Source organism: Narcine bancroftii, chromosome 9, assembly GCF_036971445.1.
Source record: "Narcine bancroftii isolate sNarBan1 chromosome 9, sNarBan1.hap1, whole genome shotgun sequence".
NCBI classification, from domain to species: domain Eukaryota; kingdom Metazoa; phylum Chordata; class Chondrichthyes; order Torpediniformes; family Narcinidae; genus Narcine; species Narcine bancroftii.
The window spans coordinates 18,212,689-18,228,288 of record NC_091477.1 but is presented as its reverse complement, the minus strand read 5'-3'; the positions used below and the strand labels follow the sequence as shown (position 1 = coordinate 18,228,288).

The window sequence follows — 15,600 nt, the reverse complement described above, 5'->3', positions numbered from 1 at the left end:
AACTTATCTCGGGACAACCAATCGGCAATGAGATCCTTACAGGATTTTTTTTATCATACAATAATCATAATACATTTAGTAACAATGTGCAAACTTTCAAACTCCTCACAATAATATTAAATAATGAACATTACACAAATGCTTAGAAATCTTCTTGATCAAGTTCAGAATATTCCCCATAACCATGATGTATTAAGTATCTGATACAATAGAGATAAATTCCAGCTCTTCAACTTACCCACCCACCTGTTCCTGTATTCTTTCATCTCATTGAATCATGTAGGTACTGCTAGGACACAAATGAGGAGGAAATGTTGTCAGACCATAAAAGATATAGATATTACAGATGTAGAAAGCATTTATTTTGCATTTTATAATAATGGATGGTTTTCAATCAAAATCACAAACTCAAATTGTCACTAACCACCAAGATGATTATATTTCCTAGTACGATTGAACCAAAGAAAACAACTTGTGATGGATTATATTTTATATTATATATAAATATGTTTTTAAAAGTGATAGATTTGGGGGGGGGGTGGTGTGGGGTTAGTGTGTAGGTCACTTCACAGAGAAACACTTCACAAAAGAGATCTCATTTGAAATGCAAGGGGTATACATAAGGGGAGACTTCATGCCCACAGTGATTGCAGGAACTTTGAAGAATGCCTATGGAGGCTTCACAAGTAAGTGTTCATTGGACTGATGCTGTGGACTAAATACACTATTGTCTTTAAAGCAACAGATGGCCAGGCTCAAGGAACTGATTCCGGTGCCGGCAATCTGTCTTATTATATTTTGCTGTTCTGAGAGCGGTCATTTGGTTTTGCAACCAGAGAGAGAGAAAAACGTGATTCTTTGGAGAGAGAAGGAGAGAATTCAGTTCAACAGCAGGGACTGGAACATGATAAGCTGGAAAGCCTGTTGAAGCCCCATTTTGCAGACAGATTGTGAGTTCTGAGTTCAGCCTATTGAAAACCCTTGTGGTCCTTACAAGAGGAAATGGCTGGCTAGAGGGTTTATCCTGAAATGAGGGAAACAAGAGGAATTCCGTGGTGACCTGGAAGAAGAGGTTATCATTTGTAAAATCCATGATGGGGCAAGTTTCTTCAGCAAGACACTGAAGTGGCAGATCGGAGGGAATCAGTTTGTGTGTGTCCAACGAGCAACAAATTTCTCTCTCTGAAACCAACAAGAACTTTCCTGAGTGGTCAACAATGACCTTTAAGCACCAGAGCTTGGCGAAAATTCATAAATGTTAAATTCTGTGCACAGTATAAGAATTGCCTGATACCAATGAACTTGGTGGAGTGTGAAGTGAGATTGGACTGTGAATCAAAAAACTTTCCTGAACATGTACACGTTACATACATGTGCACTTAGAATTAGAAGGGGGTTAAGTTAAGTTAATAATAATAAGTTAAAGTTTGATCCTGTTTTTATGTTTAAAGCAAATTAAAAGCAACTTTTGTTTAAGTAGCCATTTATCTTGGTGAATTTCTATTGCTGCTAGGTTTTGGGGTCCTCTAGGCTCATAACAAACTGAACAGTACAGAGCAGAATCAAACAATTTATTACATTTCAAGAAGAAAATATTTTACAGTTGCTTCCATTGTACCCTTAGCTGGACATTGGAATTGAGTTGTAGTGTCTAAGCAGCACAAGAAATTTTATCTAAAGCTCATGTTTAAAAATTCAAAGAGCAAATACTGAATTCTATTTGCTTTATTCTGGATAATCTATTTTGATATCAACATAATAAATAAACAATGCTTTAAAATGTTGCATTCTTTCGTAGTCATATTGAGTAGAAACTTGAATGTATTAGAACAGTAGGAGATGGTTGATTATAATCAAAAGAAATACAGAGGTATTGAGTATAAGATTTGAATGAAATATATCAGCATGCTTAATTAACAATTTGAAATCAAATATCACTAGTTTACATAATATTTTTGGGCATACTAAGTATGTAAATTCTACTGAAATTGGGACATGTAATACCATGTTTTGGAGTGTCATATAATATGGTTCTAATGGAAAGGTAAAAGAAAACCAGGACTTTTTGTCTCAGCACTTGGTCTGCGATTTTCCCTGTTGAGCTATCTAACCTGTAAATGAATGAATTAACCTGCACGTACTTGGTGGCATTGAACTATACATTTTTATTACTGTGTGACCCACAGTTGGTATTGTGGAAGTAGATTTCCGCAGTGAGGCCTGCTTCAGCATTACAGAAAGAAAACCTGAGGAAGCCCAGACCGTGAAATGCTGAGGATCCTAATCATTAATTTAGAACAACAGAATAGGGAAAGAAAATATAACTACAGTGGAAGTTACCGTAATATTTTCAATTTTCAATGCTTTTAAAGAGTTTTCACTGTGATGAAGTGCAGTAATCAATTTGTTTTCATGGTTAATGTACCTGTTTTGTTAGTAGCAATGAATATGCTATTAATCATTTAGAGTAAGACCTGCTCTGCTAGTCAATATAATAATTGTTGATCCTCTCTCTCAGTCCTGCTCTTTTCCATATCCTTTAATGTTTTTTTGTGACAAGAAATGTATCTATCAGCTTCTTTAATATTCTTGGCCTCCACCACCACTATAGTCAAGAATTATACAGATTCACCCCTTTTCAGTGAGGAAAAAAAATTATAAATGTCATCAATGTTGTATCCAGCATCCAGATTATGTGATTTCCTTAGGCCAGGGTAAACATTCTCCTAACTCAGAATTTTGTCCATTTCAATTTTTTCATTGCTCTAAATTCTGTTATGAAGAATTTGTTAATGGGACATTTAGGATATCAGTGTGATTAAATGTGAATTTATTAAGGATAAATCATATTTGACAATCGTATTGGAGTCTTTTTTTAAGATTTAAGGGAGAGTGAGGGGATGTGGCACATTTGGTGGGCAGTGTGTCAAATTTAACGCTATGGGGTTAGAGATACTATATTGATAATCAGTTGACAGATAGAAAACAGCAGGAATAAAGATCTTTGTTGAGATGGCAAGTAGTGATGAGTCCAGTATCACTAGGTTCACTAGTGCTTGGCCCTCAGCTATTGCAAATGTGTCAATTAATTGAATGAGGCAACAAAATATAACATTCCAAGATTTGCTGATGTAATGAAGCTGGGTGGGATTGGAAGCTTGCAGAGAATGCAAAGAATTCACAAGGGTGTCTGCACAAGTTGAATATGTGGGCAGCAGTATTGGAGTTGCAACATAACTTCAAGAGATCTTTGAGGGATATTGAGGATCTGGTTCAGAAGAAGAAAGAGGTGTATAGCAGGTATAGGCAACATGGAACAAATTAGGAACTAGAGAAGTATAAAAGTGAAAGAAAAACCTCAAGAAGGAAATCAGGAAGGCCATAAGGTTCCTTTATGATATGGTAAATAAATACATAAGGTTCCTTTGGGAGGCAATGTGAAGGAAAATCCTAAGGGTTTATACAGGTATATGAAGAGCAAAAGGTTAGTAAGGGACAAAATTGGTCCCCTTGAAAGTCAGAGAGGTCAACTTTGTATGGAGCCAAAAGAGATGGGAGCGATTTTAAATGTTTTTTTTTCCATTAGTATTCACTCAGAAAAAAGGGCACAGAGTCATGGGAAGTAAGGAAAACAAGCAGTGAGGTCATGGAACTTATACGGATTAAAGAGGAGGAAATGCTTGCTGTCTTAAAGCAAATAAGGGTGGATAAATCCCCAGAACCTGTCAAGATATTGCCTCAGATCCTGAGGGAGGCTAGTTTAGAAATTGAAGGTGCTCTCGCAGAAATATTTAAAATGTCCTTAGCGACTGGTGTGATGCCATAGAATTGGAGGGTAGCTCACATTGTTCTGCTGTTTAAAAATGCTCCTAAAGTAACCCTGGAAATTATAGGTCCGTGAGCCTGATGTCAATGGTAAGAAAATTATTGGAAGGTTTTCTAAGAGATAGCCAGAAACTCATTAGGGATAGTCAACATGATGTGTGATCATGTTTAACCAATCTTATAGAGTTTTTTGAGGAGGTTATCAGGAAAGTTGGTGAAGGAAAGGCTGTGGATGTTGTCTATATGACAAAATCCCACATGGGAGGTGAGTCAGGAAGTTCAGATGCTAGGTATTTCTGGTGTAGTAGTGACATGCATTCGACAATGGATGGACGGGAGAAGCTAAAGAGTAATGCTGGATAATTTTTTTCTCAGATTGGAGGCCTGTGACCTGTGGTGTGCCTCAGGGATTGGAGTGGACCATTGTTGTTTGTCATCTATATTAATGATCTGGATGAAATGTGGTAAATTTGATTAACGTTTGTAGATGACACTAAGATTGAAGGCATTGTAGACAGTGAAGAAAGTTTTCAAAGCTTGCAGAGGGATCTGGGCCAGCTGGAAAAATGGGCTGTAAAATGGCAAATGGAATTTAATGCAGACAAGTGTGAAGTATTGCATTTTGGAAGGACAAACCAAAGAGAGCTTTTGGCATATTGGCTATCATAAATCAAAGTGTTGAGTATAGGAGCTGGGATGTTATGGTAAAGTTTATAAGACATCAGTGAGGACAAATTTGGAGTATTTTGTGCAGTTTTGGTCACTTCACTACAGGAAAGATATCAATAAGATAGAAAGAATGCAGAGAAGATTTACTAGGTTGTTGCCCAGACTTCAGAAACTGAGTCACAGGGAAAGGTTAAACAGGTTAGGATTTTATTCCTTGGTGAATGAGGGAAGATTTAATAGAGGCATTTAAAATTATGAAGGGGATAGACAGAGTAAATGTAGATAGGATTTTTCCATTGAGGGTAGGTGAGATACAAACCAGAGGTCATGGGTTATGGGTGATAGGGGAAAGGTTTAGTGGGAACTTCTTCACACAGAGTGATGGGAGTGTGGAATGAGCTGCCAGCTAAAATGGGTAATGCAGGCTAAATTTTAACATTGAAGAAGAATTTGGATAGGATGGGAAATGTATGGAGGGCTATGGATGGGTGCACGTCAGTCAGACTAGGCAAAACAAAATGGTTTAGCTCAGACTAGAATTGCCAAACAGGCCTGTTTCTGTGCTGTAATGTTCTATGGATCAATGGTAATATAGATGAATATTAAATTATATAGTTTTGTAGAAAAATCAGAAAGATATAATATTATTTCAACAGTGAGAAATGTTAATGTGCAGAAGAAAACCAGGTGTTCTTGTGCACCACTCACTCACTGAAAGAGATCTGTAGGTAAAGCAGTCAGATAAAAAGGCTCATTGTAATTTGGTCTTCGTTGCATGAGGTTTTGAGTAATGTTTGATGGTTGACATTTAGAAAACAGGAAGATCTGTTTCAGATGTAGAGACACTGCTAAGGCCACACCTGCACAGTTTTGATCCATTTATTTAAGAAAGAATATACTGACATTGGAAGCAGTAAAATAGAGATTGATGAGGCTAATTCCCGGGGAATATGGTATTAAGATGGAAGTTCAGTCAAAAGGTGGAGCAGGCTTGGAATGCCGAATGACTTACTTATCTTCTAGTCGCAATTTCTAATCTGTTTTTACTGATAAATATTAATCATGGTGTGAGAACAACTCTTCTGTATTTTTGAAAAAAAATGTGAAATTTTAAGCAATCACATGAGGGGGAAGAGAGATCCTCAGTGTATCACCTCTTCCAAAAGATGGAACATTTATTTGAGAAGTGGCCACTCAGTGCTACACTGAATTGCTAGCCAAATGCACATGCTCAACTCTCTTTATAATTAAACCCAAAAACTGTTGAGTACAACTACTCAGATACAAGTGTCATGTGGGATGTATACAAGAGAATACATGTCAAATGTAATTGCAATGCATTAATTGTAATATTTTCTGCAATGAGTTTTCCTGTTTTATTTTTATTGAAAAGAAACAAGGTGTAAAAGTTTATGTATATTTATAGGGCAAATGTTTATGTTGTTAGAATCAGTAGTGTGGAATGGAGGAGTGAATCTTTATTCATCACATAATTCCTGAGTTCAGTGGGTTCAGAGTCAGCACCTTATTATTTGACAGACTGCTGGTAAATTTCTGTCGCAGTGTTGCAACGTCTCTCATTATTAACATTGTAATTTCATCCTATTCTATCCCAGTAACAAGACTAGATATTTAGCTAAAACAAATCATTATTTTCCTTTGATAAACTTTCACTAGGGCTATTTGTTTTTTGGAATTTTAAAAAAAATAAATATACATAACAACATTTTCCATTTTTAAAATATATAAATATACAACTTTCTTTTTTTCTTACAGAACAAAACAAAACACAACAACCCATTCCCTCCCACCCTCTTCCCAGTGTAAATCTGTACAGGGCTTCCAATTGGTTTAAAAAAGAAAATCCTCATTGGGAAAGTCACTTATATTTTATAATAATTGCAACTTTTTATATTTGTGGCCCTATATAGTCCAGATATGGTTGCCATATTTTTATAAATATGTCCGATTTATTTTTTAGATTTCATGTAATTTTTTTTCATAGGAATACAATTATTCACCTCTGTCTTCCGCCGTGCTATCTGTAGAAGGAAGTCTGACTTCCAAGTAATCGCAACACATTTTTCTTTTACCACAGCTCAAGCTATTTTAACAAATTAAATTTGGAATTTATTTAGTTTATCACTTATTTTAATAGAATTGCCCAAAAGATAAAGCTCTGGGTCATCCTCGAAGTCCACCCCTGTTATCCTTGTTGGTATTTCAGTAATATCATTCCAGAAAGGTCTCATCTTCACACACAACCACGTAGCATACAAGAATATTCCTATTTCTATCTCTAAAACCTAAAACCCATTTCCAATATTTCAGATTTTGATTTATGCAACTTCTGTGGTGTGAGATATAACAGGTGTTGGAAATTATATTGTACTAATCTGTATCTTGCATTTATAATTGATGTCATGCTATCCAAACACCAATCAGACCAACATCTTTCCATTATTGCGACTCCCAGGTTCGATTAATCTCTGTAAACCTGGGTTTTTACTTTCATTTTGGAGAATAAAGTACATTCTAGATATAAATTTAGGTGTATTTCCCAGCCAAATTGTTTGTTCCATCTCACTAACTTCAGGTGGTGCGAAGTTTGGTCCCCGTCTTTCTCTTAAGAATGATCTTAACTGGAGAAAGCAGAAAAATGTCCCATTCGCTTCTCCAGACTTATTTCTTAGTTGTCCAAAAGACATAAAAGATTCTTCCATTTAACAATCATCAACATATCTTATTCCTTTGTCATACCATATATTCAATATTTTGTTATCCAGATTCATAGGCATTGTTACGTGATGGGGTTCTCCTTGATACACCTGCTTTTTTTTTCCAATTCATTCATTTATTTCTTGCCATATTCTAATCATGTGTATTAATATAGGATTATCTGTTTTTATTGTTATTGACTTGACATTCAACTTATAAACAAAGTCCTTCCTCTTTTATTGAATTCAGTCTCATTCAAATCCACAAAGGGGGACTATTTCCATCAAAGAAAGATGATAAAATTCTTGCTTGTGCAGGTAGATAATACTTCTTAAAATCCGGAAGTCCAAGTCCTCCCAGTTTATAGTCTCAAGTTAACTTTTCCAGTGCAATTCTTGCTACTTTGTTATTCAATAGGAATTGTCTTATATATTTATAATAATTTAAAGAAAGTTTTAGTTAGTACAATAGGCAATGATTGAAAACGATACTGTAGTCTTGGCATCACTTTCAATTTATACAATTTACCCTTCCTATAAATGTAATCTGCAGATCTTTTCATTTCTGTAGATCTTTTCTATTTTTCTAGTTGAAGGGTATGATTAATCTTATATAAGTTCTGTATATTATTATCTATCATTATTCCCAAATGTTTAATTCCATTTAAATCTACTATATTTTTGGCATCTTTCATAATCAAAATTCTATAATAGCATCATTTCACTTTTATCCATATTTATTTTATATCCTGATATTCTTCCATATTTTTCTAATATTGTTTGTAATCTTATCAGTGATTCAGCTGGGTCAGACATATTATAGCAGATCATCAACAAATAAACTAATTTTATGTTCTTCCTGTCCAACTTTGAAGCCCTTAATATCTGGATCTCTTCTTACAGTCTCTGTCAGAGGTTCAATAGCTAGTATAAATAATGTTGCAGCTAGGGGACACCCCTGTCTACTCAATCTACTCAAGGGAGAAATAGATACCATTTGGTTATTAGTTATAATTTTAGCTTGTGGCTATGATATTCTCCCCCTTAAACTGGAATCTCCACCCTGCTACTACTTTTTCCAGATTTTTATTTCCTCCTTTTAGTGAGCTCTCCATGAACACTTCTATACCTTTTACATTTAAGCAATAAAATTTTAGCAAAAATAAAAATACACCTTTACTACTTTTGCTTAATTCCACAATCTTCTCCCTTGGCAACCTCAATATTTTTTTTAATCAAACCACTGAAAATCTTCCACTTCATTCTTGGTCTTGAAAAATAACTGGTTCCATTTTGTTACTACCATCAAAGTCGCAGGTATATCATTGAAAATTTCAAATTTTTAGCACGTAATTGTCTTTTCATGTCTTCAAATTCTTTTCTTTGTTTAATTAAGGTCAGGCTAAAGTCTTGATCAACCTCAGGAGGCCCATTATTCTGTTTAGAGTAGCCATACACTGCTTACAGTATTATCTCCCGTTCTCGGTAGCTTAAAAGCCTCTCCAGAACTGGTCTTTGTCTCTGGTCATTGGCTCTTCTGTGTCCAGATGTTTGGTGAGCTCTCTCCATATGCAGTTTTTCTCCAAATTTGTCTTCTTCCAACACTTGCGGAATCTATTTTTGAAAAAATGTTCACTGGTTTGCTTTCCTCGATTACTTCCTTTAGTCCGATAATTCGAAAATTGTTCCATCGATTGAAGTTCTCCATATGTCAAGCAGTTCTTGTTTATCTGACTCCCATTCTTTGGCTTTTTTTTCCCCCCAAGCTTCAAGTTTTTTCATGCATTTTTATCAATTCAACTTCTGCTCGACCCATTCTCTCCATCAGACCTTCAACGATCTCTTTTATTTCGTTCATTTTTTTTCAGTCATAACTCTCATCACCGTTTCAACGCTAATGGATTGGTTACACACATTCTACATTTTTTTTCAGGATAATGCTCAGCTTTTGACCAAACTCCCCAGTTTTACCTGGTTCTGCCAGTCCCGTCATCATTTTTGCACCACTTTCTCCTGAAGTTCCCAGTTGATGAGGGGCTTCTTCAGACTTTGCTCTCAGTTGTCTTGGCTTATTTTTGCTAGTTTTTATCCATTTTTGATGAAGAAAATCTCATTTTTCAAGTTTTATTCATCTATTTAGCACTCTTCATGGAGGGCTCAACCAAAACACATCTGTCTAGGTCTGCAGATTACATTTATAGGAAGGGTAAATTGTATAAATTGAAAGTGATGCCAAGACTACAGTATTGTTTTCAATCATTGCCTATTGTACTAACTAAAACTTTCTTTAAATTATTACATAAATGTATAAAACAATTCCTACTGAATAACAAAGTAGCAAGAATTGCACTGGAAAAGTTAACTTGGGACTATAAACTGGTGTCCTTTGCATGGCCACCCCCCTTCCCCCACTAGGCTACACTTAAAATATGTCGGAATGTAATTATTGCCAACTCTTAACTGAAATGTTGGACTGAATAGTGTTGACTGATTGCTGGTACTTCCAAAAGGAATTGTTGACTGTCATCCTTGTGTGACCATAGAAATCTTGGGCTCCCCCCTGCATGAGGTTAAAGGTAAAAATCTATGACAAGCTGGATGTCAGAACACAATCTTCTCAGCTTTCCCTTGAGGTCAAAGTTGACTGACTTCTATCTGCAATCTGTAGGGTCTGAGGTTAATAGTCTGTCTGAATATATGTTTAGTTGCTGAACTTGATGTTGGGTAATAGATCAGGGACTGGTGGTAAAAGATTTGAATGTACTTCACATTAGCCTTTAAGTTTACAAGTGAGAGGAGTACGGAGAAAGATTAAGGAGACTAGGACTTTATTCATTGGAACGTAGATGGGTGAGAGGGGATTTGATAGAGGTATTTAAAATTATGAAGGGAATAGATAGACTAGACATGAGTAGACTTTCTCCTGAGGGCAGGGGAGGTTGGAACAAGAGGGCATAAGTTAAGGGTAAGGGGGAAAAACTTTAGGAGAAATGTTAGAGGATGCTTCTTCACTCAGAGAGTGGTGGCAGAATGGAATGATCTTCCAGAGGAGATGGTTGCAGCAGGGTCCCTTCTGTCATTTAAGAGAAGGTTGGATGTGTACATGGATGTGAGGCGGTTGTTCAAGTGAACTGGCATGGTCTCAAAGGGCCGAATGGCCTGTTTCCGCGCTGTAAACAGTTATATGGTTATATATGACTTTTGTGGGATTAGCTAGCTGATTCATTTGATCCTCTGGAAAAAGGTAAGTACAACTAAATGCTTTGCTTCCTCCATTTTAATGTTTTAAATGATGTTTTAATATGCTTTGTATTACCTTTATTTATAATTTTGATTGTTTTAATAATTTAAGTCTCCACGAATAATTTTAAATGTCTCTGGGTGAGATGTATCTAAAATAAATCATAAACTGCTGGCAAGTTGAAAAAGACTGTTAGGATGTATATACCTGCATATGTTGTCTTAAGCTTGCTGACCATCTTGATCCATCTCCACTATGTCAGTCACAGGTCAGCTGTGGATATGTCAAATTGTAAGGCTCTGTACATGCAGGTAATAATGCAGGAGTAACTCTGTCAATGGCCCAAGTTGAGGAAATCTCTCTCACTGATGATGCCTGACTTGGGAACCATTTCCACCAATTCTGCTTTAATTCTACTTTACAGCATTCACATTTTTGGTTTTGTATTGCATTCACTCTTAATTCTGTAATGCATAGAGTTTATTTAACTGAAAACCTATATTCTCTTTCTGCTCTATTCAATTCATAGTGTTCACAAATGAATTATATTGTTGCAAATTCTGAATTGTTGATTCTATATCTGAACAACTGTAATCATTTGTAAGATGTTTTGATCTAATAGTCTTTGTGAATCTCCAGGTGAATACGTGGTTATGACTGCTCACTTTCACTTGAAGAGAAAAATTGGATACTTTGTAATTCAGACTTACTTGCCATGTATTATGACAGTCATTCTCTCACAAGTGTCATTCTGGTTAAATCGAGAATCAGTCCCAGCAAGAACAGTCTTTGGTGAGTTGTTTGAAAAATCCTGTTGGCAGCCATGTTTGAACATTGTCCTGATTTTTTTTTTAAAGTTGCGTCAAGATAAATGTAACTCTGTTTTATCTTTTTGTTTGCCCTGATCTGCAAAATAAAGTAATTTTGCATAGGATTTCTTGCCAATTGTGACACATTTCAGATGCAGTGTTTTATGTAGTATTAGCACATTGTCTAACCTTACCACCTGAAGAGCAATTCTATTTCTAATATTGATGTGCTCCGTGATAATGATATTCACTGTGAATTATTATGTTGTGATATTTTTATTGTTCTGCATTAAAGCAATTCAGGAGAAAACATTAAGAAGCTGGAGGGACTCAGCAGGTCAGACAACAACCTCGGAGAGAAATGGTCAATGAACATTTCAGTTCAGGTCTCTTTATTGAGACTGATATCGTGATTGTCCATTTCAAGCTGCCTGACCCATTGAGTCCCTCCAGCTTCTCACTGAGTGTCTGCAGTTCTTGTATTTTGATGAGACATCATAACTAGATATCCTCAAATTTAATTTAATTCTCACTCAATACCTGAACCAAAATCCAGCATCAAATTATTGAATTAGTTTCTCAAAACTTTCTCTAAGTTTGGGTGATTTCAATTTAATGAAGGTTCAATACATTTTAATGTGACACATTAATATAAACTCTCACGATCAAATGAGACTCGTTGGTGGTTATGTAAATGGAAAATACACTATTGCTCTAGAAGGGATTATTTCTCAAAGTGCTAAAGCAATGCATTGGCAAAGCTTATCAAGTTTTATTTGGACCTGACCATTAATGGGTTACCCATTGGATTATCCACATCTAAAACTGGAGAGTCAGAGATACTTGCCTGGTGGTGATGTATAAAGCAAAAGCAGCAAATGTGGTTTCCTTGATTTACTTGAATAAAGGACGTGCACTTCCTAACAGTTAGGAGTTAGTTTGCAAGACCTGCGATTATTAGTGAAAACTTGGAAAAGGAATACTTACAAAGGATGCTTGGTAAAACATACACACTGAAATATCACTCTTGCCTTTGTCAATCAAATTATAGTCAAATAAATGACATTAAAATATCGATGAAGTATTTGAATGAAAAACTCCTATATTTTATGATTTCATACAATTCAACGTAAATATATGAAATATGAAGTGAGAAAGATACTTATGATAGGAAAATCAGACTTGCCTAATATGGACATAATGGGCACACAATAGCCTCTGCCCCATAGATGATTAACTATCCAGCAATTCTCTGACAGACAAATATATCCTTGGAATTATTGTGTGTGGCAATTTATTGATCTGACTTGAAGATAAACAGAATTAAAGAGATTGTGAGAAATGTCAAATCTGCCTTCTGTTTGTGTAATTTATGCAGCAAACAGCTGACAAGAGATTATTACTGCTCTCTCCATTTGGAATTGGATGAAAACAGTAAGCAAAATAGTGGGTGAAATCAGTAATTGCAAAAAAAAATCCTACTGTACATCTAGGGACTAGGAGATATAAAACATTCCAGTGAATCTTAATGTAAACTGTTACAGATAGCCATCTAATGTACACAAATTTAATCCCAGAATGTTGTCTAAAATAGGGCTCCTTTGCCATAATATAAAGATAATAAATTGAAGGCAATTCTGCATGTCTGATGTGTTTAAGGAGAAGGTATGCCAATTGTATGCCACAACTCACCCATGTATTGTAAATTAGTAACATACATTGTTATTACACATAATATTGAGTGTCTTATAAATTGAGGGCATTATATTGTCATCATATAAAAAGTTTCCAGAATCTATTAGGTATAATGCTGGCTGGAAATTCTTGTGTATGCAACTTGAGAGAATATTGACCTTTCACATAAAAGTTGTTGGCAAATGTGAGTGGAAAGTTCCCAATGGTCTCTTTTGACTCTGCAACATGATTCATTTGAAATCCTTTTGCATTCCATTATTTATAGAACTATCAAAGGAAACAAAGTTGAATATATTGCATAAAATTATTCTATTAACATGATTCTTATTGTACTTTATTCAGGTGTCACAACAGTTCTGACAATGACAACTTTAAGTATTAGTGCCAGGAACTCACTCCCTAAAGTTGCATATGCAACCGCTATGGATTGGTTCATTGCCGTTTGTTATGCTTTTGTGTTTTCTGCACTAATTGAATTTGCTACAGTGAATTACTTCACAAAGAGGAGCTGGGCTTGGGATGGAAAAAGCTTAGTTCCCGAAAAGGTAAAAAGTACACTTGTATTTTTGTTCTATCAGTATTAACAAAGTTGTACTAAACTTGTTTATAAAATGAGTCATGGTTGAATTATGGAAAGCATGGAGAAATCTTGTTTGTGCATATTTTAATTTAGCATATTATTTGCTGTTTACCATTACAAAAACAGAAATATTATACAAGGACAGGATTAATGCTATCAGATCTTGTTCACTGGAAGCAGTCAAGGCCCCATGCATGTTGATGTTGAATATTGATGATGAGGGGCATTTGCATGCCATGAATGTTAAATATTGTTGGATCATGTTGGATAATTGCCAGGACTGGTTAGAAGTGAGAATTGGGAATTTCATTATTGGTGAATCTGTGACAAAATTTCCCCACTTCTGACTTTGTCATGAAGAGAATGTCGTTGATGAATACATGGTTCTTCAGAATTTGTATCAGCTTGTAACATTTTCCCTTGTCCAAAACATGACTTTACCCGATAGGCAAATTTCCCCTGATTCCCACTGACTTCAGTTTTCTCAGGCTCCAGGATGCTATATTCAGTTGAGTGCTGCTTTGATGCCACAGGGAGTTGATCTCATTTCACCACTAACAATCAAATCTTTTGTTCACACTTGGAATGATTCCGGTAAAACCCAAACTAAGCAATGAAAGGTACATCTGCTTGACCGTAGAATAAACAAATTAATTTAATAAGCCCAGGATGGTATAAGGATTAGAAAAGTGAAAGCTCATGGGATTTGCCCATGGGAAAATGACACATTGCATGTAAAATTAGCTGAATGGCAGATAGGGTAGGAGAATGGTCAACAGGAAGCAAAGTGACTGGATGAGTTTAATGCATGGGGTTCCATAGGAGTATGTTCTAGATGCTTTGCTATTTCTGGAAGGTAACAATGATTTGGATGGAACTGTAGAGCTATGATTGCAGATCACACCAAAGATAACTTTCTGATTATTTGGGAGAAAGTATGATATAGATTGTGAAAGTTGCCAAATATCTGGTTAAAGAGGGGCATTTTTAAATTATTCCGGATGAATGTAAATCAACTAAAGAAGGCAAGCACAGATACTCAAGTAGTACTGTTTGATTCAGTGTTGAGCAAATAAAGATCAATAACAATCGGTAAATATATGGGAGAAATGTGACAATAAATGGGAAGAGTCATGATCTGTGGTTTATATCCTAATTTATATGGAACAGTCGAATGAATATTTATTTAATGATGATCATTGATATTTTGTTTCCAGAAAAAGATGAGAGAGAGCGAGGCTCTTTTGAAAAAAAACAACACCTACACAGCCACGTCAGCGAACTTTGCTCCAAATATTGCAAAGGATGCAGGTCTGGCCACCATTGCGAAGAGTGCTGGTGCAGAATCTAAAGAGCCCAAACCAGAACAAAAACCTCCAGAACCTAAGAAGACCTTCAATAGTGTCAGTAAAATTGATAGACTAGCCAGAATAGCATTTCCATTAATGTTTGGGATTTTCAACCTGGTTTATTGGGCTACTTACTTGAATAGAGAGCCAGTTATCAAAGGTGATGATGAACATAATTAGAAAATATTAAAAGAACAGTTCCTCAATAGTAATAGTATTTTATTGTGGGGTAGGCTTGATGGGCTGAATAGTCTATTTCTGCTCCCATGTCTTATGTCTTATATACTGGATAATTCTGTGAAAGTTCCAACAGATTTGATATCCCCTACTCAATTTGATGCATACACTGTATTCCATTTGCCTTTGTCTTAAACAAAATCCTAATTATTTTCTCTGATAACATCAAAAAGAAAGAAAATGCTCAAACTTTCTCTATAAATATATAAAACATGATAACACTGTCATTAAGCCATTTCTAGTTTTGTGTTACAGCTGACATACTGAATTACTATTGATCTTTTTTCTTTTTGTAAAGATTTTCTTTTAATAGCATGCCCATGAACAGAAGAAACCTCATTTTAAACATTCTCACAATAGAGTCAGTAACAATTTTAAAATGGTCGTAAATATTACCAAGACTTTCTAAATTTTAGGTAAGACCACTTTTGACATTTCTGGATGCTGCAGACTTCATGGACTATTTAGAAGAAAGAAA

At 35.4% G+C, this 15,600-nt stretch overlaps 1 protein-coding gene across 1 annotated transcript in view; it reads left to right on the top strand.

Moving 5' to 3' along the window:
* Positions 1 to 15,104, top strand: part of LOC138742836 (gamma-aminobutyric acid receptor subunit alpha-1-like) — a 32,037-nt gene extending 16,933 nt beyond the window's left edge. The window contains exons 6-8 of the mRNA XM_069897757.1: positions 11,092 to 11,244; positions 13,299 to 13,501; positions 14,754 to 15,104. Coding sequence (XP_069753858.1) covers positions 11,092 to 11,244; positions 13,299 to 13,501; positions 14,754 to 15,065 — 668 coding nt within the window. The 3' untranslated portion in view covers positions 15,066 to 15,104. The remainder of the gene's footprint in view (positions 1 to 11,091; positions 11,245 to 13,298; positions 13,502 to 14,753) is intronic.
* Positions 15,105 to 15,600: the final 496 nt, after the last annotated feature.